Source organism: Bidens hawaiensis, unplaced genomic scaffold (genome assembly GCF_021521415.1).
Source record: "Bidens hawaiensis isolate Kalapana, Puna unplaced genomic scaffold, B.hawaiensis_p1.1 tig00024733_1, whole genome shotgun sequence".
NCBI lineage: Eukaryota > Viridiplantae > Streptophyta > Magnoliopsida > Asterales > Asteraceae > Bidens > Bidens hawaiensis.
The window spans coordinates 63,335-89,938 of record NW_027493914.1 but is presented as its reverse complement, the minus strand read 5'-3'; the positions used below and the strand labels follow the sequence as shown (position 1 = coordinate 89,938).

The 26,604-nt window shown below is 35.3% G+C and overlaps 2 protein-coding genes and 1 pseudogene across 4 annotated transcripts; all 3 read right to left on the bottom strand.

Annotated features, from left to right (window-relative positions):
- Window positions 1-10,183: 10,183 nt before the first annotated feature.
- On the bottom strand, window positions 10,184-12,251 carry LOC143569883 (large ribosomal subunit protein eL34-like). Its single transcript, XM_077055684.1, has 3 exons — window positions 12,114-12,251; window positions 11,903-11,982; window positions 10,184-10,643 (listed from the first exon to the last, which is right to left on the bottom strand). The coding sequence occupies exons 1-3, from the start codon at window positions 12,190-12,192 to the stop codon at window positions 10,491-10,493; spliced, it is 312 nt and encodes a 103-aa protein (XP_076911799.1). The 5' UTR covers window positions 12,193-12,251; the 3' UTR covers window positions 10,184-10,490.
- Window positions 12,252-14,223: 1,972 nt separating this feature from the next.
- LOC143569882 (uncharacterized) lies at window positions 14,224-18,364 on the bottom strand (annotated as a pseudogene). The gene is made up of 7 exons (XR_013141814.1): window positions 18,113-18,364; window positions 17,067-17,139; window positions 16,782-16,849; window positions 16,385-16,541; window positions 16,207-16,287; window positions 15,511-15,600; window positions 14,224-14,742 (listed from the first exon to the last, which is right to left on the bottom strand). The product of XR_013141814.1 is annotated as an uncharacterized LOC143569882 (transcript).
- A 2,330-nt stretch (window positions 18,365-20,694) lies between these two features.
- LOC143569888 (putative apyrase 6) lies at window positions 20,695-26,472 on the bottom strand. 2 transcript variants are annotated; one of them, XM_077055686.1, is made up of 10 exons: window positions 26,069-26,472; window positions 24,189-24,657; window positions 23,200-23,312; window positions 22,874-22,981; window positions 22,724-22,778; window positions 22,267-22,452; window positions 22,070-22,167; window positions 21,791-21,987; window positions 21,120-21,186; window positions 20,695-21,013 (listed from the first exon to the last, which is right to left on the bottom strand). In XM_077055686.1, the coding sequence occupies exons 1-10, from the start codon at window positions 26,231-26,233 to the stop codon at window positions 20,975-20,977; spliced, it is 1,497 nt and encodes a 498-aa protein (XP_076911801.1). In that variant the 5' UTR covers window positions 26,234-26,472; the 3' UTR covers window positions 20,695-20,974. The 2 variants fall into 2 exon arrangements, with proteins under 2 accessions (XP_076911801.1, XP_076911800.1); XM_077055685.1 differs by having other exon boundaries at window positions 20,695-21,186; window positions 26,069-26,413.
- Between the last annotated feature and the right edge of the window lie 132 nt (window positions 26,473-26,604).

The window sequence follows — 26,604 nt, the reverse complement described above, 5'->3', positions numbered from 1 at the left end:
CCTCCAACAAGGGTCCATGGGACAGCAAACTCAGAGATCCTCATTCTTCCCACAAGGATCCTTTATCTTTCAGCATGGATCCATGGGTCAGCAGATTCAAGGATCCTCGATGTTTCAGCAAGGATCTTCGGTCCTTAATCTAGGATCAATGGGTCAGCAGATCCAAGGATCCTCCATGTTTCGGAGAGGATTATCAACCCTTCAACAAGGATCCTCTGGGGGGTGTCACCAAGGATCCTACAACTTCCAGCCTCAAGAATCCTCCTATCAGGGTCAAGGATCCTTAGGATTTCAACATCAACGGTCTTCAGAAGTCCATGAAGGAGATATAATCCCCATGCAGACCACAGCTTCTAGTGGACCAACGCCTGTAGCAGACGCTTCTTACATCAGCCACTCTTCTGGAATGCCGACGTTCACGCAACAAACAGGTAACTTGTATGATCCTATATCCTTAGATGCTAACCGTGATTCCATGCAGGATGCAGGTATCAACCAAGCTATAGCCATGGAACTACAAAAGCTCAAGGATATGATATCCAGTGTTCCCGGGGTGATACGTCCAATCCCTGAGATACCGGAGGGAAGCCACAAGTTATCCAGATTTGCTCCACCCATCTGTTATGCTGAAATCCCTAAGCGATTCAAGACACCCAACATGAAGACATATGATGGGACCACATATCCATAGGAGCACGTTGCACAATACAGAGAAAGAATGGAGATCAATCCTATTCCTGAAAGGCTCAGTGAGGCTTGTCTATGCAAGGGTTTCGGATTCACACTAACAGGATCTGCACTTAAATGGCTGCTAAGTCTTCCTCCCTATTCTGTTATTTCTTTTTCACATTTAGTTAACTTGTTCAACAGCCAGTTTTCTTGTAGTAGGAAATTTGAAAAGTTAAATGGTGATTTATATAGAGTTGCCCAACCTTATGATGAGTCCCTTAGGGATTTTTTTACAAGGTTTGGCAGGGAGGCCCTAGAGATTTCTAATCTTGATATAGCTACAGCTGTTGAAGCATTCAAGATGGGACTTCAAAGGGGCTCCCCATTTTATGACGATCTTGTGATGACTCCATGTAGGACTTTAGATGAAGTCAGAAACAGGGTACTCAGATTTATAAGACTAGAGGGTGATAAAGGGATATAGGAAAGAATGGGTCCTTCAACAAAATAGGAGTCACTCGGTAAGAAATCAAGGATCCAGGATCCTGAAGAAGCCCCTTGGAAAGCAGCACCACCACCACCAGATGCTCACGTGATCAACTTCGTCTCCAGAGGCGCAGATATATTTCGAAGTTCCTCTCCGACAGCAGAGACCCACGTTGAGAAGACCGAATTGAATAATGGGGAAAGACCACTTATCCCCACTACATCAATAACTGACAAAAGAATCTTTTTCGATGAAGAAGACAAATCAAGCATCCAGGATCCTCACCAGGACGGTTTGATTATTACTTTATTTATAGCTAACCATTATGTATGCAGGATCCTATTTGACGGTGGTAGCTCGGTCAATATCATCCAACATGATGTACTTCAGAAGATGAACATACCAGATTTAAAAATCATCCCAAGAACATCGGTGCTATTTGGTTTTAGTGGAGAAACCAATAAAACATTGGGGGACATCAACCTCCCAATATACATCGAAGGGTTAAATTCTTATCAAAGATTTTGTGTAATTGATAACCTTTCTTGTTGCAATGTTATTTTAGGCATGCCTTGGCTACATGGAATGAAAGCAGTGGCTTCTACATACCATCAGTGCATTAAGATTCCTACCCCATGGGGAGTAATAAGGATAAATGGCGATCAAGTGGAAGCCAAGAACTATTATTCGTCATCGATGAAGCCAACAACCAAGCAAACTATAGCATAGCAACCACAACAACATCTTGGGGACGTTATGGAAGCTCGGTAGAAAGACGTTAAAAAAAGTATCCTTCGATCCCGAGGATCCAGACATAAAGGTGTTCCTAGGATCCAGTATCCCCAGCAAGATTGAGGAGGATTTGGTATCCTTCTTAGGGCAAAGAAAATCTACCTTTGCCTTTAAGCATTCAGACATGACAGGGGCAACATATCAAAGACTGGTCAATATGATGTTCAAAGACCAGTTAGGCAAGACCATGGAAGTTTGAATGGACTCAAAAGCATGAGTATGCGCTGAAGGCTCTTAAGGATTATCTATCCTCAGCACCAGCCTTGATGAAGCCAATTTATGGTGAGTCGTTGTCTCTATACTTAGACATTTCAGGTAATGCAGTCAGTGCTGTTCTGGCCAAGGATCATGAAGGTCCACAACATCCGGTATATTATGTAAGTAAAAACCTCTTAGACGCAGAGGTCAGATATTCTCACATTGAGAAATTAATTCTTGCTTTGATTATTGCCTCAACCAAGTTGAGACATTATTTTTAAACACCATACTATTTAACTATTCTGTTAATGATGTGCTTAGAAAGACAGAGATGTCAGGAAGGATGGACCAGTGGGTTGTGAAGTTGAGTGCATATGACATTCAGTATGAGCCTAGAACAGCCATTAAGTCACGAGAGCTTGCAGACTTTGTGGCTGATTTCAGTAGCAACATGCAGAAGGAAGCTGATTTGGAAGTTCAGCAACTAGAAGAAACAAAGGATCCTTGGACCCTCTTCACAGATGGAGCATCCAACGTAAGAGGAACAGGATTGAGTATCCTACTGAAATCGCCACAGGGGGACATAATACCCGAGTCCATTGCATATGCATTCCAAGCCACCAACAATGAGGCAGAATACGAAGCACTTATCGCAGGTTTACTTTTAGCCAAAAAAAAATAAGGATCAGGTATCTTCAAGTTTATATAGACTCTTTACTTATAACTAATCGCTTTAATGGTTTTTACATCGTAAAAGGTGAGAATATGGTCAAGTATTTAGAAATTATGAAGGAATTAGCAAAATCCTTCGAGTTGTTTAGTATATTACAGGTACCTAGAAAAGAAAATGCTGGGGCAAATGCCTTAGCAAACTTAGCATCATCATTGAAGATCCAGGATGATGTAAAGATACCTATCATTCACATATTGTCTCCGGCAAGTGGAGAACAAAAAGGCTGTGGAAGTAACTATGGAATGCACAGAGGAACCTAAGGATCCCTCATCCTTACTAAAAATAGGATCTTGGATCTTCCCAATCAAGAAATTCCTCCAGGATGGAGAAATCCCTACCACAGAAAATCCCAAGTCCTTCAAACTCAAGGTATCCCAATATATTTTATTAGATTATATGGTATATAGAAAATCTCTTGCAGATCCATATCTGAGGTGCATCGAGGATCCTGAGATCCAAGAAGTACTCAAGGATTTCCACGAAGGATATTGCGGCAATCACACAGGTGGAAGAGCGTTATTTTCCAGGATACTCAGAACAGGATACTTCTGGCCAACAATGAAGAAGGATGCATTGGAGTATTCAAGGAAATGTGATGCTTGTCAAAGACACGCGAACATCCTTCATCAGCCAGCGGAGCCTCTATATCATATATCCTCCTCATGGCCTTTCATGAAATGGGGTATGGATATTGTAGGCAAGCTACCAAAAGCACCCGGTGGAAAGGTTTTTATGCTTGTTATGACCGACTACTTCTCCAAATGGATTGAGGCAGAAGCATTTGTACAAGTCCCAGAAAGGGAAGTAATATCTTTTATTAAACGAAATATTATAACTAGATTTGGTATTCCTGCTGAAATTGTTTGTGACAATGGTTCCCAGTTTATCGAGAATAGAACCACTAACTTTTGTGATAGTTGGGGCATCAAAATGATTACTTCCACTCCGGTTCATCCTCAAGCCAATGGTCAAGTAGAGTCTAGCAACAAGATCATCATCAACAATCTAAAGAAGAAGCTAAGATCGAAGAAGGGAAAATGGGCTAAAGAACTTCCTTATGTTCTTTGGGCAGATAGGACTATGCCTAAAAATGCAACAGGCCAAACACCCTTCTCATTGGTGTTTGGATCAGAAGCAGTAATTCCCACAGAAATGGTGGTTCCTACGGCAAGAACGAGCATCTACGATCCTGAAGCCAATGAAGAAATCCTTCTTGAAGACTTGGATACTGTAGAAGAACTCAGAGACCTAGCCAAAATCAGAATGGAAGCTTATCAACAAAGGGTAGCTGGGGCATACAACAAGAATACAAGGATCAGAAGATTTCAGGAAGGAGATCTAGTCTTGAGGAAAGCCTTCCAAAACACAACTAATCTAGCAGATGGAAAGTTAGCACCCAAATGGGAAGGTCCCTACTTGATCGAGTCAGAAGCTGGGAAAGGGGCATATCACTTGCTAACTATGGAAGGCAACAGGTTACCCAGAGCATGGAATGCTATCCCTCTCAAAAAGTATTTTTTCTAGTCAAGATCTAGTATCCTTCGAAATCAAGCATCTATCTAGGATCAAGGATCCTAAAATTGGTAATATCTAACTGATCACTTATTCATTTCATATTCTTGTTATTTTAAGGATAATGTATTCTTAATATTTATCTTTTCCAAGTTTTTAAGTAACAATGCAGATTTCAACAAGAGGTTCAATGTCTAAGAGGTTGGCCACCTCTCCTTTACATTTAAGGTACTATACTATTTCCCTTGGCCTTGCCCACGATTGGGTATGACCCCCGATGGTCATATCCCCTACGGTTTAAAGGTTTTCACCTTTCTCACGATCGCCAGTTGTGCAAGCTATCCGATGTATAGTTCGGGGCAGCGGGACCAGTACACGCTTAGTGGCTGACAATTTCGTTGTTTCCGGCTATATGGAGGATCCTACGATTTATGGTAGACGTACCATACCACCGGTTTATAACGTTTTCACGTTATCTCATGTTTGGGCTAAATCCCGGTTTGGGCGAGTCCCCAGTTGACATCCGTATCTTTGGGCCAGTCCCCAGTTTGGGCTTGTCCCCAGTTTAACACCAGTTCACGGGCTTGTCCCCAGATTACACGGGCTTGTCCCCAGTTGCACGGGCTTGTCCCCAGTTTATTTTATGGGCTTGTCCCCAGTTTGTTGGGCTTGTCCCCAGTTTATTTTATAGGCTTGTTCCCAGTTTGTTGGGCTTGTCCCCAGTTTATTTGGTGGGCTTGTCCCCGGTGTATTGGGTTTAATCCCAGATATATCGTAAGTTATTTGCATCAGGTATCATAAATTAAATTTTGAGAATCACCGAAGGATCAATACTTATGGATTCAAAATCCTTTAATTCAGTTTTATAAGGATTGCAAAATGATCAATACTTATGGTAACTTAGGTCTAACCAGACCTTACGGTATGATTTCTGTTTATCGGTTTACACTTATTTGAATTCAGTTTATATCTTCATAGATATAAGGATTCATTATTCTTAATCTATTTTTCTAAGGATTTAAGATCCTGGTTTATTTTTGCAAGGATATTTTATCCTAAAAACTTTTTACTAAAGAATATTTCTCAAAAATTACAACAAGTCTAAAGCTATATCAGACAAACTTTCAAAATAACAAGTAACAAGCGAATAGTCAAAAGTTTTCAATTATTATTAAACATAAGTCACCTGGACTTAACTAAAAGTTTTAACCCGGACTTCACCGTTCAAAATATAGACCATCTATCCTGGTTAAACATGTGTTACTAGCTGTTCGTGATTTGCATGAAGAATAAGAGGTTTCGGATATATATCCAGAAAGGAAGTTCCCAAGGAAACTCTATAGATATTTGATGATTATATCTAGCTTGTCAAATCTCATCTGTTTTTGCAGGAAGTTTGAATTCAAAGGCAAAATAACAGCTGTGATCTTATCACAACCGCCATTTTGGGGGCAATTGTTAGGGCACGGAAATTTGACACTGTGGATACGTTATCCTGACGTATGTTCTTGGATCAGTTATCCTTAGACAGATCCTGTCAGGATCAGTGGTCCTCAGTACTTGGTATTATTAACAATTGTTTCTTGTGTGTAGGTTGTTATTTAATAAGTATAACGGCTCAAAGACTTATTCCACCGGATATCTCGCTATTGGACTTGTCAAACACGTGGTCAAATGGCTGTAACACGTTTAGTGGGAGAAGTGGCGGATTTATAGGACTTCTTGTTGTGTCACAAATAACTGAGTACTGAGGATATGTTATTCTTGAAGACGTGTCTGGATCAATTATCCTTCTGAAGAGTTCCAGAGCTTTGTCAGGATCATTGATCCTCGGTATTTGGTGCTGTTAACGGTTGTTTCTCATATGAATGTTGATATTTATCAACATTAACGGCTCCAAGACGTGGTCTACCTAAAATTAAGCTACAAGGCACCTCCAGCACGTGGTCAATGGTGAAGATTAAGTTAGTGGGAGTAGTGCCATAAAAATAGGAGTTAGTTAGCTTTTATTTATTATTTATATTGAGATTATGATCAAAGTTATGTCACTTGTTCACATTCATTCACTGCTTACACTCTCAAATACTATGTCAAGAACTCTCTCTAGCAGTTCATACACACACACACACTTAGATATTCTTTGTAATCTTTAATCATATCTTCACCTTTGTAACCCGATTTTTGTCATTAATATAATCGACGGTGATAGTTTTCACCGTCCGGGGGTTTTTTGTGCCGGAGACCACGATAACCACATACTCATCGACCAAAGGTTACCTTGTTGATCATTGACTAAAGTAATTCGACCAAAGATTATCTTATTAATCTTTGACCGAAGCTATTTTACCAACGATTACCTTGATAAGTTTTGGCCGAAGTAAGACTATCTTGGTTAAGGGCTTTTTCCCTTGTGATCAAATCACGGTGTTCATCTCTATTTCGTTCATATAATCGCTGTTATCATTTTAACACTAAACCTCACATAACAGATTTGGATACATTATCCTTAGCAGATTTTTGTCCAAAACAGGTATATTGGGCATAGCCTAGGAGAAGTTTTTGACACAAATCATGAACGGCCCACTGAAATCTAGGTTTTCTACTTTTAAACATGTCATGGGTACATGCATTCAACATGCATACCCAACCTTAGCCATAGAACCGCCCATGTAAGGCCCAACATAGACTTATTGACCACATTCAAAGAAAACAAGGCATATATGCCATTTATCTTAAACAGTTGCCATTTTGTGTTTATGTGAATTTTATGTCAATCAACAAGCTTCTTGTACAAGAAATATGTTTGGATGTAAACTAGAGGTTTTGTTCTTTAGACATGTACCCCACCCCTAAAGGCAGTTTACCACAAAGAGGGACATAAAGATGAGACCATGTTTTGTTACATACCCTTTTGACTAAGGGTGTGCGTAGTGCGGTTCGGTGCAGTTTTTAATTAAAACTTAACCGAAAACCAAGATATCGGTTTTTTGATTTTTTAAAACAGTTCGATTTCGGTTTTTTGGGTTTGGTTCAGTTTTGTTTGCGGATTTTCGGTTTTGCTAATCAAGCTAAAACTTTTTGGGTCAAAAAAAAAAACTTGACCCAATATATTGAAATTGTGCATGGCATTTTTTTCTTTAAACTAATAACTAATAGAATATTAAATATGTAAACCTCAAATATTAAAAGCTAATAAAAGATAGTTTAAAATTAAAATTAAAATCAAAAGTAAAAGTAACAATGTTATTAGTTATTAATCATATGCAGAAACTAAATATATTTGTTATTAATCATTTAATCATATGTTAAAACTAAACAAATAGCCACCGACATATTTTATTTTAATGGTTACGGTTAAGATATTATGGTTATTTCGATTTTTATTAATTTCGGTTCGGTTTTTCCGTTCTTTATAAAATACAAAACCAAACCAAAACCAATATTTAGGTTTTTTTAAAGTTCAAACCCGAACCGCCGGTTTCTAATTCGGTTTGGTTTTTCGGTTCGGTTTTTTTTGGTTTCGGTTCGGTCTTTTTAGTTTTGTGCACACCCCTACTTTTGACCATGAGCTTTGACTTTTGAATTTGTTACTTAACAAGCAAGAATAATGTAAAGGGTAACAAGTAATGAGCCAAGAAACTCAACGTTACGCCTTTTGATCCGGGCAACTGTAGTCAAGTGTGAAACTGGAAGGGTGGCAAGATCGATTCACCGGTGCAAAAGTGAAACTAAAATTTGAGTTTTTGTATAACTTTATTTTGTTTCAAATCCAATCATATGATTAAACAAGTTAAAATAGAAGAAAGAAACATGTGCATGTGAATATGTGTTCTTTCTATAGGCCCCATAAATCATTCTATTCAAAAATCAGGATCACAGGATGAATATATAAAGCTTTTACTCTCATAAAACAGAAAACAAATTTAGGGGCTCGTAACTGTAAAGACCTAAAGCTGTCGATTTTCTCTTACAGTGTAAGGGCAACCCTACTATGATTAACAATTTTGTTATGGCAATTGTCTAATCTAGAAACAATAACAAAGAAAAGGGCTTAAATCTTTTCCAATGATTACCTTGATTAGTTGTAAGTTTTGTAACTAGATGTGATTGACAAATGAGCATCATATTAGTTGTAACTAAATGTGTATCTATCAACAATATGTCAATATGCACTTTCATTTAACAATGGCATGATAGTGACACTAGGGTGGAGATGATAGACATGTGCCCTCTAGAGATTGGAAGAAAAATATATTAAATTTATTAATGTTAATTAGAAAGTTTAAACAACTAAACTTAGGTCCTTGTGGTTGAGTTATTATATCTAAATGGCTATTGTGAACTTCAGTTTGACTCTTAGTAACTCCTTTTTTTTCTTCTTTTTTTCTTTTTTGAAAGAATACAAATTTTGTCTTTAAATATATGCGATTTATGGATCAGATCATTTAAAAAGTTTATTTGCAAGCGGTGTCCTATATATGACAAAAAAACATTCGCTTTTTGTCACTTACACTAGCTGTCATCCAAAAACTCAGTTAAATTCAAACATGTCAAGACTTAACTGGGTTTTACCATATTTTATTTAGTTTCTTTTTCTTATAATATATTTAATTTGTTTTTAAATTATAAATAGTTAAATAGTATGTGTAAAAAGACTTAAATGCCCTCGCATGCCAAGACTTAACGGGGTTTTTGAATGGCAGTTCGTCAAAAGGACGAAAATCAAACAAACATGTCATGTAAAGGACACCGTCTGCAAATAAACTTTTTAAAGCATCTGATTTATAAATTGTATATGTTTAAATGATAAAATTTGTGATTCTATCTTCTTTTTTCTTTTTTTTTTTTTTTTGATAGTTTTATTTCATTTTTTTAATATAATAGCTACATATGAATTATGATACTATCAATAAAACTGTTAAAACCGGCCCATAAGCCCAAAAAGATTCATTTTTAGGACTCAAATAAGGTGAATTGCATGCCCACTATAAAGTCTTTTAAGGAACATATTGCAATAGGTAGCTTTTAATCTTTTATGAATATAGCAACCAAATAGGTGGACTCAATTCCACTAACTTATTTGGTCAAGAATTGCTAAAAATTCAATTAATTAAAATATCAATTTAATCAAGAGTTCACATCTACGCCTAATCATTCGAACCCCTCATACTTCCATGAACTTTATTTGTCTTCAATCAATTATGATTTAATAAACTAAAATTAAAAGTAAGAGGTTGCAATTGCAAAGACCAAATCTAACAACTGAAATTAAATCTTCTTGTTGTCTTCGAGTAGTATTATTTGCAATAGTTTTTAGTTCAAATATATTGTTTTTATGATTACCAAATATAATACAATAATAAGTAATACATTTAAATGATTGATGGCACTCTAGTAGAAGGTTTGGTTTTATTATATGAGATAACAATATTAGATTGTAAAAACTCGAAAAATATAACATCAATATTCATGAGACTCAATCATTGATGCCCGATTATACCCATAAACGGTTCTTACCCGACCCAGGTTTGACTCTTGTTGATCATACCTGAAACATGTTCCTACCCGCTCTGGTTCCTATAAATACCAGGTTTGTGCACCTCTACTTTAGATGCTGAAATGAAGCTTCATCGAAGCAGAGCATAATAACCGGTCATAATGGCTTGGTTAAAAAAAATATTCGGCTTTGTCACAGAAAAATAAATTTTTTGACTACCCTTTTCTATCTATAGTGTAACAAATTTAATGATTCAAAATACTTTCAAAATGAAAATAACAGTTGGAACATGAGTAAATACATCATAAAAAGAATCCGAAACAGAGTTCATAAAACCATGAAACACCAAACAAAACCTAACAAGGTTAACCAAGCTTTTTGTCGACAAAGTTGAAACCCTGAACACTAAACAGTCCGTTTACCAGATTAAAGATTTAAAAACTTGGAAACCTATAATTATCCTCATGAGAAATTGCGGAAATTTAAGCCTTGGAGGCAGTCTTTTCTTTGGCCTTTTGGATCTTGAGCACCTTTTTCACAATCTTTTGTTCTTCGACCAAAAAAGCCCGAATGATCCTGAATAAACATCCAACAATATATATTTAGTAACTAAAAACGCAAAAATAAAATAATAAATTTATATTACCTTTCCTAACGGCACTGGCAGAAAGTACTCCACCATAAGCACGATTAACAGTTCTACGGTTCCTTGATAATCTTGACCTCTTGTATTCAGCAGGTCTCAAATGTGGAATCTGCATAAACAAGACATTTTTTTACAACCGATTAGTTTAATTTCTGTGATAATACCAAGCCATACAACATATAACATAAGAAATCATATATATTTAATAACATACAAATAATCTGCATTTAGAATAAAAAAAAGTATCATCTTAGAAAAACTTAATGATCACAATCAATAAAAACAATAAACAGTTAAACATTTAAGTTCTAGGTTTTTAACAGCTGAGGCATGTAACAATCAATAACTGATTTCAGTATTTGAAAAAGATCCGTATACATTGTTCAAAGAAAACACAATTGAGCATTACTAAATATATCTCTAACATTACTATATTGTACTCTATGCAGTCAATCTAGGTAGTATCTCAGTTATTGGACCTCATGTGAAATATCAGTCAAAATATCAATCAGAATATCGGTATCGATAATATATCGGCGATATTAACCAATATTCCCGACATCTGTATTTTGAGACTTAATTTTCAACTTTTAGTGTTTAATACTGGTGTTTTGAATCTTAATCAGTGCCTACTTGCTACAATTGTTAGTGTTTTGCACGTTCCAAAAGAATAATTTGTTGATAGTAGTAGAGTATACTGAATTATTAGCGTTAAAATACTATATATATATATATATATAAATTATGCATGATACTAAAACTACCGATATCATAAATATCGGCCCTCAACTGATATACGATACTTTTCCGCAGTAACTACTTAGACCGTACTTAAAGTTATACTATATTACTATACTCAAGAGTGACCATTTAATGAGTCTAAAACACAATTACACTATCAATTAATAAGTGAAATAGCCACATGCAAGACCGTTCAAAAAACTCGAATAAAAATAGCTAAAAAACTTGATTTGAAACAACCCGAGCTCAGCTCGGCTCGATGACTCAATCTTAGACTCATTTAACTTCAAGATCAAGCTCAAACCCAACCTCGATCGACTCGGGAACAACCTTAACCACAAGATTCATATACATAATAATAACAAATTATTATTATTATTATTATAACAATAATAATAATAAGTAAAGTGGCCCTTTTTGTAGAATATCACAAATCACAATAATATTGATACAAATTATAAAAATGTAATTCAAAAGTTGATTCTTTTATCCATTTTTTTTCCAATTTGCTATAAAATGTATTATGCAAACAACCAATAATTAATAAATTATAAACCCACTTATAATTATGCAAAACAAGCTCAAATACCAGTCTTAACAAGCTAATAAGCAAAATTACAATCTTACCCCTTGGATCCTCTTGCCAGTAACAGGGCATTTTGGTCCACTAGCTCTCTTCTTAGTAGTCTGACAAACCAACTTCCCACCTATTTAACACAAACCCACAAAAACACATTAATCTTTTTACATATCCAATCAATTAAACAACTAATAATAATAATAATAATAATAATAATATAAAAATGGTGTTAATTAGAATGTAAAAATTGAAGGTTACCTGGGGTTTTAACGACCCGGTGTTGGTTGGATTTGGTGGCGTAGCTGTGGCGTTTACGGTAGGTTAGCCGTTGCACCATTGTTGCCGGTGGTTGGTGGTGGTGGTGTGAGTGGATGGAGGCTGATAATGATAAGGGGTCTGTATGTATGTATATGAAGGTGTGCCCTAATTTGTAAGATTGTTATTATTATTATTATTATTATTATTATTATTATTATTGGGCCAATTGAGTATTAAGTTGGGCTCAAGTTTGGTTTTATTATTAAGTAAAATCCCATAACTAGATGTAGAGGTGCATAAATTGGGTTTTTCATATACCCGGTTCTGGGTATGAAACCGGGTTCGAGTATGATTGGGTATTGGTAATACCCAAGTCGGGTTTGGGTCCGGGTATTCTCTCTAAAAACATACCCAGTGCATCGGGTATTTAAAAAACCCTATTTTCGGGGGGGGGGGGGGGGGGGGGGGTTGGGATATTTTTTACGAGTATTTTTCGGGTATAGATTGGATTATTTAAGGGGTTGCACTTTTTAGGGGGTATTTTCGGGTATTTTTCCGGTAATTTCGGGTATAGATCGGGTATTTGAAAAACCCAGTTTCAGGTATTGGAAAAACCCAATTCAGGTTTCCGGTTATTACCGGGTATAACTCGTGTCCGGTTCTGGGTACGGGTTTTGGTAACGAAATGCATATCATATCCGTACCCTACGGGGTCTGGTAATAAGGACCCGGATATAAGAAAAACCAGCTCCGGGGATTTTTTTGGGTCCGGTTCCGGGTTCGGGTTTTTTTGTGCACCTCTAGTCAGATGATAGAATCAGAGGTGCAAAAAGCCAAAAATGGGTTTTGGTTCGGGTTGGGACCGGTTATTGTGCTAGTGATTAATTACTGAAACCAAATTTTTTTGTGTTCGACTAGTCAAAATATATTGGGGCAAACCGGGGTTTTTCAGGAACTGATTCCAAGTTTAATCAACAAAGTCAATAACCAGCTCTGGGTGTTGTCCGGTTTTACCAAGTTTTTATCGGGTTTTGACTGGGTAGAAATGGAACCGATTCCGTTGGGCCAGGTTCGATTACGGGTCTTGGTTGCTTCTTTGAGAACTTGAAACCTAGTTCATACTCGCAGGTCAGGTGTCCGGTCGGGTTCTTAACGGGGCTATGCCCACCTCTAAGTCAAAATACTTACTAGTCTATAAATTTGTTAGCAATTGTATGAAAAGTTTTTGATAGAAATAGAATTGCATATGCTATAAATAGATATGTCAGTTATAAAAGAAGTGGTAGGGTGTGAATTTCTGACATTACAAGAACAAGAAAATATCATACAAAGTGATAGAATATCCGAGAAGGGGTGAGTTTAGTATAAACGATTTTGATCGAATGCATGAATACATTTAGCTGAATAAATCGTGTTTGGTTACCAGATCATTAATTAATCCTTTTTTTTAAGAAAATGTTTTATGTCATGAATTTAATTAGTTGGGTATTTTATGACAAAATTTATAATTTAGTGAATTGACATAAGAATTTACAATTAAATTGGTATTTATGTTTAATAAAATCACAATTGTATAATTATGGTTATTAAAAAAATCATATTAAACAAGTCCTTTTTAACCCACAAACATTCATGTTTTTGTTCGGGTGCATATATGTGACACGAATTTTAGGTTCTTATCAAGCTTAACTTATCAACTAAAAAACTCAACCATTTAAAATAACATCATGTTGGATGATATTGACCGAGCTACCACCGTCAAATAGGATCCTGCATACATAATGGTTAGCTATAAATAAAGTAATAATCAAACCGTCCTGGTGAGGATCCTGGATGCTTGATTTGTCTTCTTCATCGAAAAAGATTCTTTTGTCAGTTATTGATGTAGTGGGGATAAGTGGTCTTTCCCCATTATTCAATTCGGTCTTCTCAACGTGGGTCTCTGCTGTCGGAGAGGAACTTCGAAATATATCTGCGCCTCTGGAGACGAAGTTGATCACGTGACAAACCAAATAGTGGTCAATTGTATTATTTGAATTACATTATGTCACCTTTTTATTTTTATTTTTTTCTATTTTCTTTTTCAAACAGCTAACACATCCGTTATTCTTACTCCTAAATCTTATGCTAATATTCACTGTAAGACTCGAACCCTCAACCTCATAAAAAGATACACTTTTTACACATCTTGATACAACTAGAACAGATGCCGTTGGAATCACCTATTTATTAATTATACTAACACGTTAAGAGATTAATTATTTTGTTATGCTGAATCATTTATAAATTCTTAAAACCGAATCGATTATACAATTCAACCAGAGACGAGGTAACACGCATTCAAAATGTCAAAAAGATTAATGTGACAAACCAATTTTATACACGCCATCAATACACGACACTTTTATGAAACGAAAAGAAAAAAAGACTCACAAACACAAAACAAATATGCACAACAATGTGTTAAACTCATTTCCCCTCCTTTTTGTGGCTTTTGATCATCAAACAATGTCCTCATGTGGGGCCACCACAACACCTGCTGGTGGCCCAGCAGAGGCTATTGCAAAGTGTAGGGCCCCCGCCTTTGACCCGCTTGCAATACAAAAGCAATTTGTGATGCCGCAGCCTCCTGTTACAGTTTTATGTGTAACGGATCAAACAAGTACAACACAAAATTCTAGGCTTGTAAATGAACCGAACAACCACGAAAGAAGCATGTTCGTGTTCGTTCATTTAACTTTAACTGAACAAATGATTGAACACGAAAAGTTAAGCGAACGGGGTGTTTTTGTTCATGTTCGTTCGTTAAAATAATGAACACGTTCATGTCCGTGTTCATTTTATATTATTTTTTAACATTATGAATGAATGGTTCATGGATGTGAATGAACGAACATAACTGAGCTAACACCAGTTAAAAAGTAATGTGAAGAACAATGTGATGGGCCTAAAAGGTTATTAAAAATAGATTAGTTGTAATGGGCAGCAAAAGTTTAAATGAATATATTAACAAACGTAAATGAACGAACATAAACAAATGTAACCGAACAAACATTAATTAACGTAAACAAACGAATGTTCATGAACATAAATGAACGAAGCAGCCATCTGTTCATGCTTGTTTGTTTAACTAAATGAAGAAAAATTTTGGTTCATGTCCGTTCATCTACTAAATAAACAAACTCCCTACCCAAGGGTTAACAGACATTCACTGAACGTTCGGTTCGTTTACAACTCTATAAGGAAACAAAAGTCTCCCAAAATGTTCCGAGTTATATAATATAATAATTTATATTATTACTTTTTATTTAAAAAAAAGTAAATAAAAAAATCTGTTGGGCTTATCAAGGTTCCAGTCTATGGTATATCGAGCTCGGTTTGGGTCAAAAAGTCAAACCTGTTTTTGCCTTCGACGCTGCAAGATGCTGATGGCCCAGGCCATAATGTAGCACGGAAGAAGAAACCCCGCAACCCGAAGCAAGAAGAGCTAATAAAATATAAACCAAATATTTATTTATATATATATATAGGGTAAGGATCCTAAGAGAACCATTTGAAAATTTAGAACTTTGAGAACCATTTTGGACCACTAAAAAAACCTCTAAAAAATATTTAAAAAATTATAAAACAAAAAAAAACCAAAATTTTAAAAAAGTAAAAAAAACCAAAATTCTTATATTTCATTCCAGTTTTATTAAAAAAACTTCGCATTATACACGTGTATAATTTCATTTAATCTCTAGTTACGTAATGTACACATATGTACATTATCATTTACCTTAAATTGTACATATGTCTGTACATATATGTATAATTTAGCTAAACCTAGACGTTTTTTTTGTTTTTTTTATGAAACCGGGATGATAAATAAGAATTTTGGTTTTTTACTTTTTTCATTTTTGCGTTTTTTTTTTTGTTTAATGTTTTTTTTTTATTTTTAGGTTTTTTGTGGTCCAAAATGGTTCTCATGGTTCTCAATTTTCAAATAGTTCTCACATGATCCTGATCCATATATATATATATATATATATATATATATATATATATATATATATATATATATAATTTTAATTAAGAAAGTAAACCAACTTACAGTCAAGAAAGTAGATGCATCTTCATCTCCTTCAGATTCTGGCACAGTTACTGCATGCCTTAGCAGCAGAAGTGCCATTAACTGCACATAAAAAAAATAATAAAAATAAAAATTATAAAGGTGACACATTTATAATCTTTAAAACATTTTCATTTTTTTGATATAAAATATGGGTTACTATTAAAACAGCTGAACGACAAAATGCAGCTCCGCTGGCGTTTGATGCATTATAATCTTCATATTCGGCTTCAAGAAATTGACGTTCGGCTTCAGCAATTGCCAAGAGACGTGGGTCGTTTAAATCCATAGGTGTCCCTGATATTTGCAACCCTCCCCTAATAAAAAAATAATGCTAGTAATTTAAATAAACACTAAAAAGAAACAATAAGTCTGTTTTTTATTATAAGTCATAAAAATGGATATGTTTCTATCTATACAAAAAAAAAAAAAAAAAAAACCGACCCATGTCATCCAAAAGATGTTTTGACCCGCGATCAGCCTGCGTGAACTTGGTGGCCATTAATGAAAAAGGAAGTTGATAAAAAATAAAATAAAATAACAAAAAAATGCATTACCCGATATCTATAGTAGTCTCTTCCAAACGTGATCTAGGAGGCGGGACAATATAACCGGGTTGGTAAGACTGCATTATAGCAATGACAAATACATACATAAGAATTTAAAGAAGACGTTTAAACTTGTCGAATTAAAAGAAGACGTTTAAACTTGTCGAATTAAAAGAAGACGTTTAAAGTTGTCGAATTAACTGGCATCGCTATACTTAAATGGCCATTAGAAATTTGAAAAACTGATGAAAATATTTTTTTAAAAAATAACAATTTATTATAATGGCAGCTTACTTGGTGGCATATTTCACAAGTGATGTCGCCTTTTTCGTTTGCACCAATGTTGAACACACATCCTATGCGCATACTGCATAAACAAAAGCATTGATGTATACGTTAAATGTCAAATGGAAAAACAAGAGCATATGAAAGCTTAACGAAAAACAAGACAACAATGCGCATACAAAAGAATTAAATTACTATTAGATATTTTTTAGGTGAAACCACTAAAATTTTAAACTGGAAAGTAGTGATTACATTGAAATAGAAGGCAAGCAGGCAACAAGTTATTCCGCTTTTATAGTTATAAAAATTATGAGGCTTGTTGCCCGTTTGCCTTGATGTAAAACAGATTTTATAGCCCTTTTATCCTTGAATTCTTTAAAAAGAAATAAAAATAAAAATAAATAATAAACAAAAAGAAAATATAAAAAAAATAAATTAGATAACACAAAATGTAGATCCAAACACATAGTTACTATACTATATCTAATTATATCTGAATGTTGTATTTTTGTTATTAATTCAATAGAGTAATCTGGGGTTTTCGTTCCTGTGGTTTGTCCAAATCTGCAGTTTTAGTCCAATAGTTTTAAATTTACGATTTTTGTCCCTGTGGTTTCATTTTACTTGCAATTAAACCCGGTCTCACTAACCCCGTTAAGTGTGGTCGTTAAATCCATCATCGTGCCATTCACGTGAGGGGCAGTTTTCTCCTTTTTTTCCCCCAAATACACCCCATCCCCTCACGTGAAGGGGCTTGCAAATTAGGACTGAGGTTTGTTTGGGAAGAAAATGGACAAAACTGCCCCTCACGTGAGGGGCACACTGATGGGTTTAACGACCAGACTTAACGGGGTTAGTGGGGTCGGGTTTAATTGCAAGTGAAATGAAACCACAGGGTTGAAAATCGCAAATTTGAAACTATTAGACTAAAACCGCAAATTTGAACAAACCACAAGGACGAAAACCACAGTTTACTCTATCCAGTATCATAAAACTATTTACAAAATGCACATCCAAAACAACAATAAACTAGTTTAACAAACAATATGTATTACCTTAAGACTACCGTTGCAGGAACACGGTATCTCTAAAGTATCAACTGAATCTTCCTCTTGGCAAATACGACACTCTGCTGCGTTTAATAAAGGTGCTTCCTCATCATCGTCTGTGGGCCCGTTTTCATCAACTGCACGAGTTGACTCAGTGGGGCCTGCCATCTCCCTCTCTTTTTTAGGCTTTCCCTCGCCTATTAGTTCGCATACATAATCAAGCAATCACACATTTTTAATCAAAATTCAAAGCTTATAAATTTAAACATATTGTGAAGATATACAAAATAAAGGCTAATTTTTGGGTTGGAAAACATAAAGTAAAAACAAAGTTAGCATTCAAAAGTAAATATACATATGTTAAGCCTAAAAAAATTCATACAACATGAGTAGGGTGGTAAACGAACCGATCATTCGGCGAACTGTTTGATGGGAAGGTTGTTTATTTTAGGGGTGAAAAAAAAATGAGCCGCTCGCAAAGTACTTAAGCTCAGATCGATAAGCTCAAAACGAGCCAAGCTTTTTCGCGCCCGAGCCTCAAATAAAGCTCGATTAGTTATCGAGTTCAAGCCTTGTATGGGAAGCTTGTTTAGGCCCGTCGAGCGTTAACAAATCTTTGTGTATTATTAAGGTTTACCTGATTTGGCTCATTTAAGGTACTACAAGAGCTAGGCACATTTCGGTTTTTTCTCAAAGTATATAAAAATAATTAAAAACGCATATAAACTGATTAATATATTATAAACGAGCCGGGCCCGATCATGAAAGATTGACTCGCTAGCCGAGCTTGAGCTTTAAGAAAAAAGCTCAAAGCAAGCCAAGCTCTCATAAGTCAAAACAAGCCAAAATCGATCTCGGTCTGGGCTCGTTTGCAGCCTTAGTTTATGTTCGTTCATTTAATAAAGGAACAAACACGAACAAGGAATTTCGTTTGATTAACTAAATGAACGAACACAAATTGAGGCCATGAACACGAACAAGAAAGTTTTGCTCGGTTAGTTGTTCATGAACCGTCTGCATGTCCGATAAAATGTTAATCAAACGAACATGAACAAATTCGGTTCGGTTCATTTACATCCCTAAACATGACATTGCCCGCTACCATATTATCCAAAAAAAAAACAATGGAAACCGGATTTTAATAACCCAAACTTTGCCCCGTTGGCCAGCGCTAAGCCCAACTTCAATATTAATAAATAACTAAATGTAAAACCCACGTAAGCTGGTTCACGTCAGAAATGAATATGAATGATTTATAAGAAGATGAATGAGATACAAATGCGGATATTATTATTATTAATGTGAGAGGAAGACAGAGAAAGAGAAGCGTTTGATGAATATCCGGCGGGTCAATGAAATCGAGAGAGAGAGAGATTTTATTAATTTGTGTTGAATTGTTTGCCTCTCGATTAAACACTGACGGATTTGGTGGAAACCACCGTGTTGATATTATTATTGTTTGTTGTCGCAAAATGGTTGAAAGAATTTAGGAGAAAATGCTAAATTCACGGATGCCTTTCTTTTCTTTTCAACGGCTACAACTTTTGTGACGAAAATAATTTCCATATTATGTTTGGAATTTGTGGAAACTAGAAAATAGTCTAGGGATCTATACTCTATAGTAAAAACGAACCAAGCCAGAGCTCGAGCTATGCTTGTTTCGAGCTTTTTTTTATTCTAAAACTCAAACTCGTCTCGTGAATTTTTTTTTCAAAAAGGGCTCGGCTCTTCAGTATTTATTTATTTATTAAATTGTATATGTTTTTAATTAATTTTATATATTTTGAAAAAAAACTTACATAGGCCTAAACTCAGCTTGAGCTCGGTTGTGCAGTGTAAAATTAATACATCAAAGTCTAAAAGAGGTAAAGCTTAAAAATACGTAGCTCAACGAGACTACACAAGCTTCCTATACAAGGCGGGAGCTCGAACTTGATAACTAAACGAGTTTTATTTGAGGCTTGGGCTTGGCTCGAGCTCGAAAAAGCTTGGCTCAGTTTGAGCTTTTTATTGATCTGAGCTCGAGTAGCTCATGAGCAGCTCGCCTCACTTGTACCCACAATGAAAAGTTAGTTATTAGTATTGATTGTGTGGTTTTTTGAAATCACACTTTCATTTCTAGACGTTAGAAATTACAGATATCGTCTCTATTGTTTGAAATGGTATCATGTTTTTCGTCTTTAGATGAACGTTAGGTTACACAAACATGCTAAATGCATATTCTTAGTGATTTTGGATCATGACCTAGATGTTATATGTTTGCGTGTGGACAAATTTCCAAAAGGTCCATAGAAGATTTACTACACAGAAGGTGCGGTATTTTGTTTGGTTTTTAGTTTGTTCGATCGAAGATTTTTTAGACCAGAAACCAAAACCGAACCGAATTTAGGTTGGGTTTTCAATTTCAACCAAAAAACTGAATAACCACCATTTGATGACAAATTAAAACAAAATTGTAGCAACAATTGCTTGTGCTGAAATTATAAGATAACAAATTTACGAGACAACTAACAAGTTAGCTAACTTGTCGAAAATAATTATACGATATAAATGAAACCAAAAGGCGTTTTGTCATTCCAAGTACAAACAAAATCCCTTTACAAAACTGAAATAATAATGCTAAATTACATCGGTTTCCCACTAAAGTATATTAGATAATCCCCGAAAACAAACACTCCTATCACATCACCAAACACGTCTCATTCATATCATCATCATCCGTTTAATCCAACAGTAACTCATGATTCCATTACCTTGTTCATTCCATTCCGTTCCATTTCAATTCGTCGAACCAAACAGACGGGCACTATGATTGTCTACCTACGCGTGTAACTATATATTTCCCTTTTTCTAGATCAAATATCGTCTTTACACTAGGTTTCCTCCATTTTGACACATAATATGCAACTAATAACAAAAGAATGGCAAAGATTAACCCGCTTAAGATTGAATAATCCATCGCAAATATGGATTTTCGAGGGTATGATTGTCCAACATCTAATTCACTCATTACCTGAAAGATGAAGGCTCCTAACGCCCAATCGAGTGGAATGTTGTTCACTTGATTAGCATATAAGATCCTGTTCAAACCACCATCCAATCAAAAAGAGTTTAATTTTAACAAACGAGCCGAGCTACTCGAGATCGGCTTGTTAAAAAGCTCGATCAAGCCGAGCTTAATTGAGCCCGAGCCCGAGCCTAAAAGTAAGCCCGTTTAATAAACGAGCTCGAGCCCGAGCTTCACTTATTGAGCTCGAGCCGGCTCGCGAGCCTAAACGAGCCTGCCATTTATATAATTTTTTTAAATATGTATTTAATAACTATTAACTAATATATCTAATGTTATGAAAAATTAAATAAATATAACTAAGCAATATATATTATTTTATACATAAAATATTATAAGAGAAAAAAATATATAAAAATAATTATAATTATATAAAAACTAATTACTAAATAGTAAACGATCCGAGCCCAAGCTGAGCTCGAGCTTGAAAATCTACTCACAAGCCGAGCTCGAGATTTGAAGATAGAGCTCGAAACGAGTCGAGCTCAAGCTCGAGCTCTTTGTAAGTTAAACGAGTCGAGCTCGGGCTTCGGCTTGGCTTGTTTGCACCCCTAATTTTAACGATATATGTTTTGATTTATGTTACAGGTTGGATAATATTGTGGTGAGAAAAGTACCTTTTGTCATCAAAAGCAATTCCGAGGCTATCGTGAAGTAAAGCAATAATATAAGCTGAAGAAAAACAGTAACGATGCAAATCTTCATCATTAAGTTTCGGGTACTTTGACTTTAACTTTGACCAATCTTCTTCACAGAATTGTTTTCCAGCCACCATGAGCTCGGAAAGAAAAGTTTTTGGTGATAATCCAAAGAACTACAATAAAAAAATGAGTAAATAAAGGAACCAGAAAGATTAAAAAATATTAAAATATAATATATAGGAAAATTAGAATAACCTTAGACGTATGAAAGAAATTCTCGGTTGCCAAAAATTTTCCTTGTAGTTTGGGTATGAATGTGGACCCGATGTAGCATTGGTTATAGGCACACTCCTCTGTTTTCCAAATAAGAATAAACAATAAGAAAAAGTTTAAATATTTATGATATTCATAAAATAATAATAATAGTAATAAACTAATAATAATAATTGCACCTTTGCCTTTCTGCAACAATGTTAAGGAAGCAGATCTGCATTCTGAGAAGTTGCCACTTGCATGTAGAATTGATGATTGCTCGTCAATTTTTATTAAAGAATTAGGCGTTGTATTTCCTTTTATTAAGTTGTGTGTGTATCCTTTTGGCGAGCATGGATCCAGGAGTATTTTGCTGCTAAATGATTCTGTAATATAACCTGAAATTAGTTGGATATCAAATGGGTCGATTTGGTTGTGTTTTATCTCAAACGGGTCAATAAAAACTACCTCCTACACCGTTTTATTCAAAGCTTTAGGTTATTACTGTGGTAATATTACTTTATGATCATAAGTAATGTATTGATCAATAATAAACCAATGACATAAATAGCAAATTATTTATATTCGTTTACTGAGTTGTTAATATGTTAGACATGAATGGAGACTAACTATGAGACGGAGAGTATATGTACCAACCTGGATTTGGAGCTTTTGCCAAGTTTGACCGACGAACCAAGTCAAATGCAACATTCTGCACCACAAAGCAAGTAATAACCAACCAAATAGTCAGTTTGAGATCATTTTACACATAAAACTTAGTGGTTACCAAAATGCAAAAAATTTTACCTGACCATACTCGAGCAAGCTATGGCTGTAAAGACTATAACTGACATTTCCAAACTTAACTGTACGCGAAAATTCAGGAGGTATTGGCTCACTCGAGAAAAATGTTAACTGAAAATTGTAACAGAAGATTCTTAGTGACAAATCACATCTATAAAAATTCAGTTTTGAGGATGAAATCTCATAATTGCTGAAAAGACACAATTATGCCTTTACATCCTTTCTTGATATATGATAGCATTTAATATTTAGCTTCTTTTAATGCACAACAAAAACAGTAGAAATAATGTATGATTAGAAATATAGAGAAAAAATGGAGGAGCAAAAACCTGAGCAGAAGCACCACCAAGTTCAATTATCCCTGTTGTTTCATGAGGATCACCTCCAAGAGACCCAAGAGCATAATTAGCCACAACCCATGCATGTACTCCCTCATCAGACCCTATAAAAATTATATTAAACTATTTTAAAGTCTGATCACACATTTAAACATAAACAAAGAAAAGACCTTTCTAGACCTGCAAACATATTTTTTTAAATGGTTTCTAAACATATATGAAGGGTAAGTAAAATGAGTTTATAAACAGCAGAGTCGTTACTTCTGACTTGATTTATCTACTCACTATTGGCTTCTAGTTTGGCCGGTTTACAGTTTTCAATCTTCTCCACACTCTTACAAGTCCCTTCATACTTATGTTGTGTCAGTTGTGACACCACACATTTCCTGATAATATCTTATAGTCTACACAAGAAAACTAATAATCACTCCTAACGAAGACAAAGTCATTCCTCAACTAAAGTTGACCACTGCCAAGCTTATTTAGGTGCAACTCTAGTTTTTCAAAGTGCGTGTAATAATTTCTGGGCATAGAACACTATTGCCACATCCAAGATTAAAAAAAAAAGAACCTTTTCAAAACCTAGCTAACTGGATATAGCACAAAGTTAAGAGCATTACACCCTAAAACAAATTTTAAGGCCCCTTCTCAAAGTGAATATGGTATCCCACAACTTTCTTTTAGTTACAATAATAGTAGTTTACATCGAAATAGAGGGAAAATGGGCAACAAGCTGCACTACTAGCAGACTATAATCTAGATGAATGTAATTGATGTTAATGGTGCATGTGCGCATGCTACATATCATTAAAATTGGTTGCAAACACAGGTATGCAGTGCATGTTGACCTGACAAATTCAACTTATAGAGTTACAGGACACCAAATGTATCTCAAATAAGTAATGTATACTCTCTAGTCACAGTGACTCCTAAGTCCTAACATAACAAAAACAAGTTAAAAACAAAGAAATTCGACATACCTGAGATAACTGAAGCCCAATCATCACGAAAAACAAAGCCTGAACTCCTCAAAACCTTCCTACAAGCCTCTAAAATCCTCTCCTGTACACTCAAATCTAACATCCTCAACCCGGCAGTCGCCATTAACCTAACCTCCGTTTTCCCCCAATCCTCCTTCACAATCCTCTTCCTAGCAAACTCCAAAAGCTCCACCACCGACTCACCCGCCCTATCCGGATCCTCCGCAAACGCCGATAAACCCGGGCTAACTCGCATCGAACCTAACCCACTCTCACCACTAAAGTCAAACACAGGACCTCCATCTGTAACATAATACTCAAACACATGAATCCGACTCCCTGTACTCCCTCCGTCAATCACAATACGACACCGTTTCTCAACCGGAGTACGTGAACTCAGGTAAAAATAACATGATGTCACAAACGCTAAAGTAACGAATCCGATAACGAATATATTCGATTTCGTAACCTGAAATATTACAAGAAATTAGGTTAATATAATTTCTTTAGCATTGAACTTGTAAGCTTATGTCACAAATAGGACCGTAAGCGAACTGGACCAAACGAAGCCCTGTTCATGTTCATTTGTTTAGCATTGAACTTGTTCATGAACACCAACCGAACGGAAAATCTTGTTCGTGCTCATTGGTTAAGGAATTGAACTTGTACACGAACGCAAACAAACATGTATTATTTAAGAAAAAGAAAAGAAAAAAAAACATTCTTAATCCAAAACATTAGACATAATCGCCTTAATCAAATATAAAGTTAAGCACTTGAGATATTAATAATCATAAACATAATCATCCCCCAATCATAGTTGTTAATAGCGAATAGCATTAAATAGCGACAAGCTACCTATACGCTACGTAGCAATAGCGAGTGCTACTTGATGTTTAGCGTTAACATATTAGAACGTCTTTTTAATCAGGGTATTATTCACGAATTTAAGGTTTTTTTACGCAATTAGTGAATATTACAGCTGCCTAGTCAATTAAAATGCCTAAAACCCTGATTGTCGATATTTCACGCTATTGAGTGCCAAACAACATATAGCAATGATCCATAACTACGCTACGCTATTCACTATAGCCCTCGCTATCATCGCTATTAACAACTATGCACTCAATCAGCGGTTTTATTGTGATTTTGCCAACGAAGCACACGTTAGATTTGTTGTTAGTTAAAGAAAGACTTTATAAAACAAACTGAACATAAACAATAAAACTTAAATGTTATGTTGGTTATTACTTTAAATGTAAGAAAGGGTTAAGTTATTCTACACAGTCTCCTAAATCTAGGAAGGGTACAAGGACACAATGGATCGCAAAATATAGGACAATGACGAAAATAAACAAAAAACACAATGATCTAAACAAAAACTCTAAAATCTATAGACTAGAGCTAGAAATCGAAAAGCGAAAACTTAAAATCTAATATCGTAGAGTTGGACGAGACGGTTCCAGTTCCAATGCCGGTAGTTTGAGTTCAATCAGAGTCCGTTTGATACTCTACCTACGACTTCCTATTTTAAGAAGACTATTTATTTGAACCTAACCATTATATATATAAATAATGTAAAACAAACCTTTAACTAACAAACAAACGTAAACGAATAAATCGATAACGAGTGAGAGTTTTGTGGAGAAGAGATTGAAAAGCAATCCAATTCTAAAATCTACAGGCTAGAAATCTAAAAGCAAAAAACCTAATATCTAATATCAGGCGGTTGTTCCAATGCCAGTAGTTTGAGTTCAATCGGAGTCCGTGTGATACCCTAACCTAAGACTATGTACTTGAACCTAAACATTATTATAAAAATAATATAAAGCAAAGCTTTAACTAACGAACATAAACAAACGAATAACGAGTAAGTTAACCTGAGATTGAGGTTTAGGATGATTTGTCCTGGAGAAGAGATTAGTGGATCGGAGTGATGAAGAATTAGGTCTAAACTTAGCAGCCTTCATTGAACTATTATTATTATTATTATTATTATCTATTTCAGGAGGACTGTCCACTTTACGAGCATTCGATCTTCGCATTCAAATCAATTATAATAATAATCGAATCATGTGAATTGTGTGATCTCAGTAGTAGTAATTAGTTAGTGTGTGTATATGTGTTTAGGCTAAAATTGAGAATTGAGATGAGAGAGGTGATCGGCGACGGAGATTGGCCGTTTCTCTCGATCTCCGGTGACTGATCCGACGGTGGATTTGGTGGCTGAATCGAGGGTTTGATAATTGATTGATAATTGAGTTTTCAAGGTTTGTGTTTGTGTGTGATTGTGATTGATTATTGAATGGGTTTAATTTAGGTCCTTGTACTATTGCTGTATATGCATATACATACATTGTTTACTTATTCTCTTTTAACATCTGTAGTGGAGCGTTATGACTACGTATACAAATTT

What these genes read in the sequence shown, in the direction of transcription:
- LOC143569883 (XM_077055684.1), bottom strand. Translation starts at nt 12,192, where the DNA reads ATGGTGCAACGGCTAACCTACCGTAAACGCCACAGCTACGCCACCAAA. An exon ending in CCGGGTCGTTAAAACCCCAG is followed by an intron (nt 11,983 to 12,113) that starts GTAACCTTCAAT and finishes TGTGTTAAATAG; the next exon opens with GTGGGAAGTTGGTTTGTCAG. An exon ending in CTGGCAAGAGGATCCAAGGG is followed by an intron (nt 10,644 to 11,902) that starts GTAAGATTGTAA and finishes TTGTTTATGCAG; the next exon opens with ATTCCACATTTGAGACCTGC.
- LOC143569888 (XM_077055685.1), bottom strand. Translation starts at nt 26,233, where the DNA reads ATGCGAAGATCGAATGCTCGTAAAGTGGACAGTCCTCCTGAAATAGAT. An exon ending in TTGGGCTTCAGTTATCTCAG is followed by an intron (nt 23,313 to 24,188) that starts GTATGTCGAATT and finishes TAATTTTTATAG; the next exon opens with GGTCTGATGAGGGAGTACAT. An exon ending in ATTGTTGCAGAAAGGCAAAG is followed by an intron (nt 22,168 to 22,266) that starts GTGCAATTATTA and finishes TTTGGAAAACAG; the next exon opens with AGGAGTGTGCCTATAACCAA.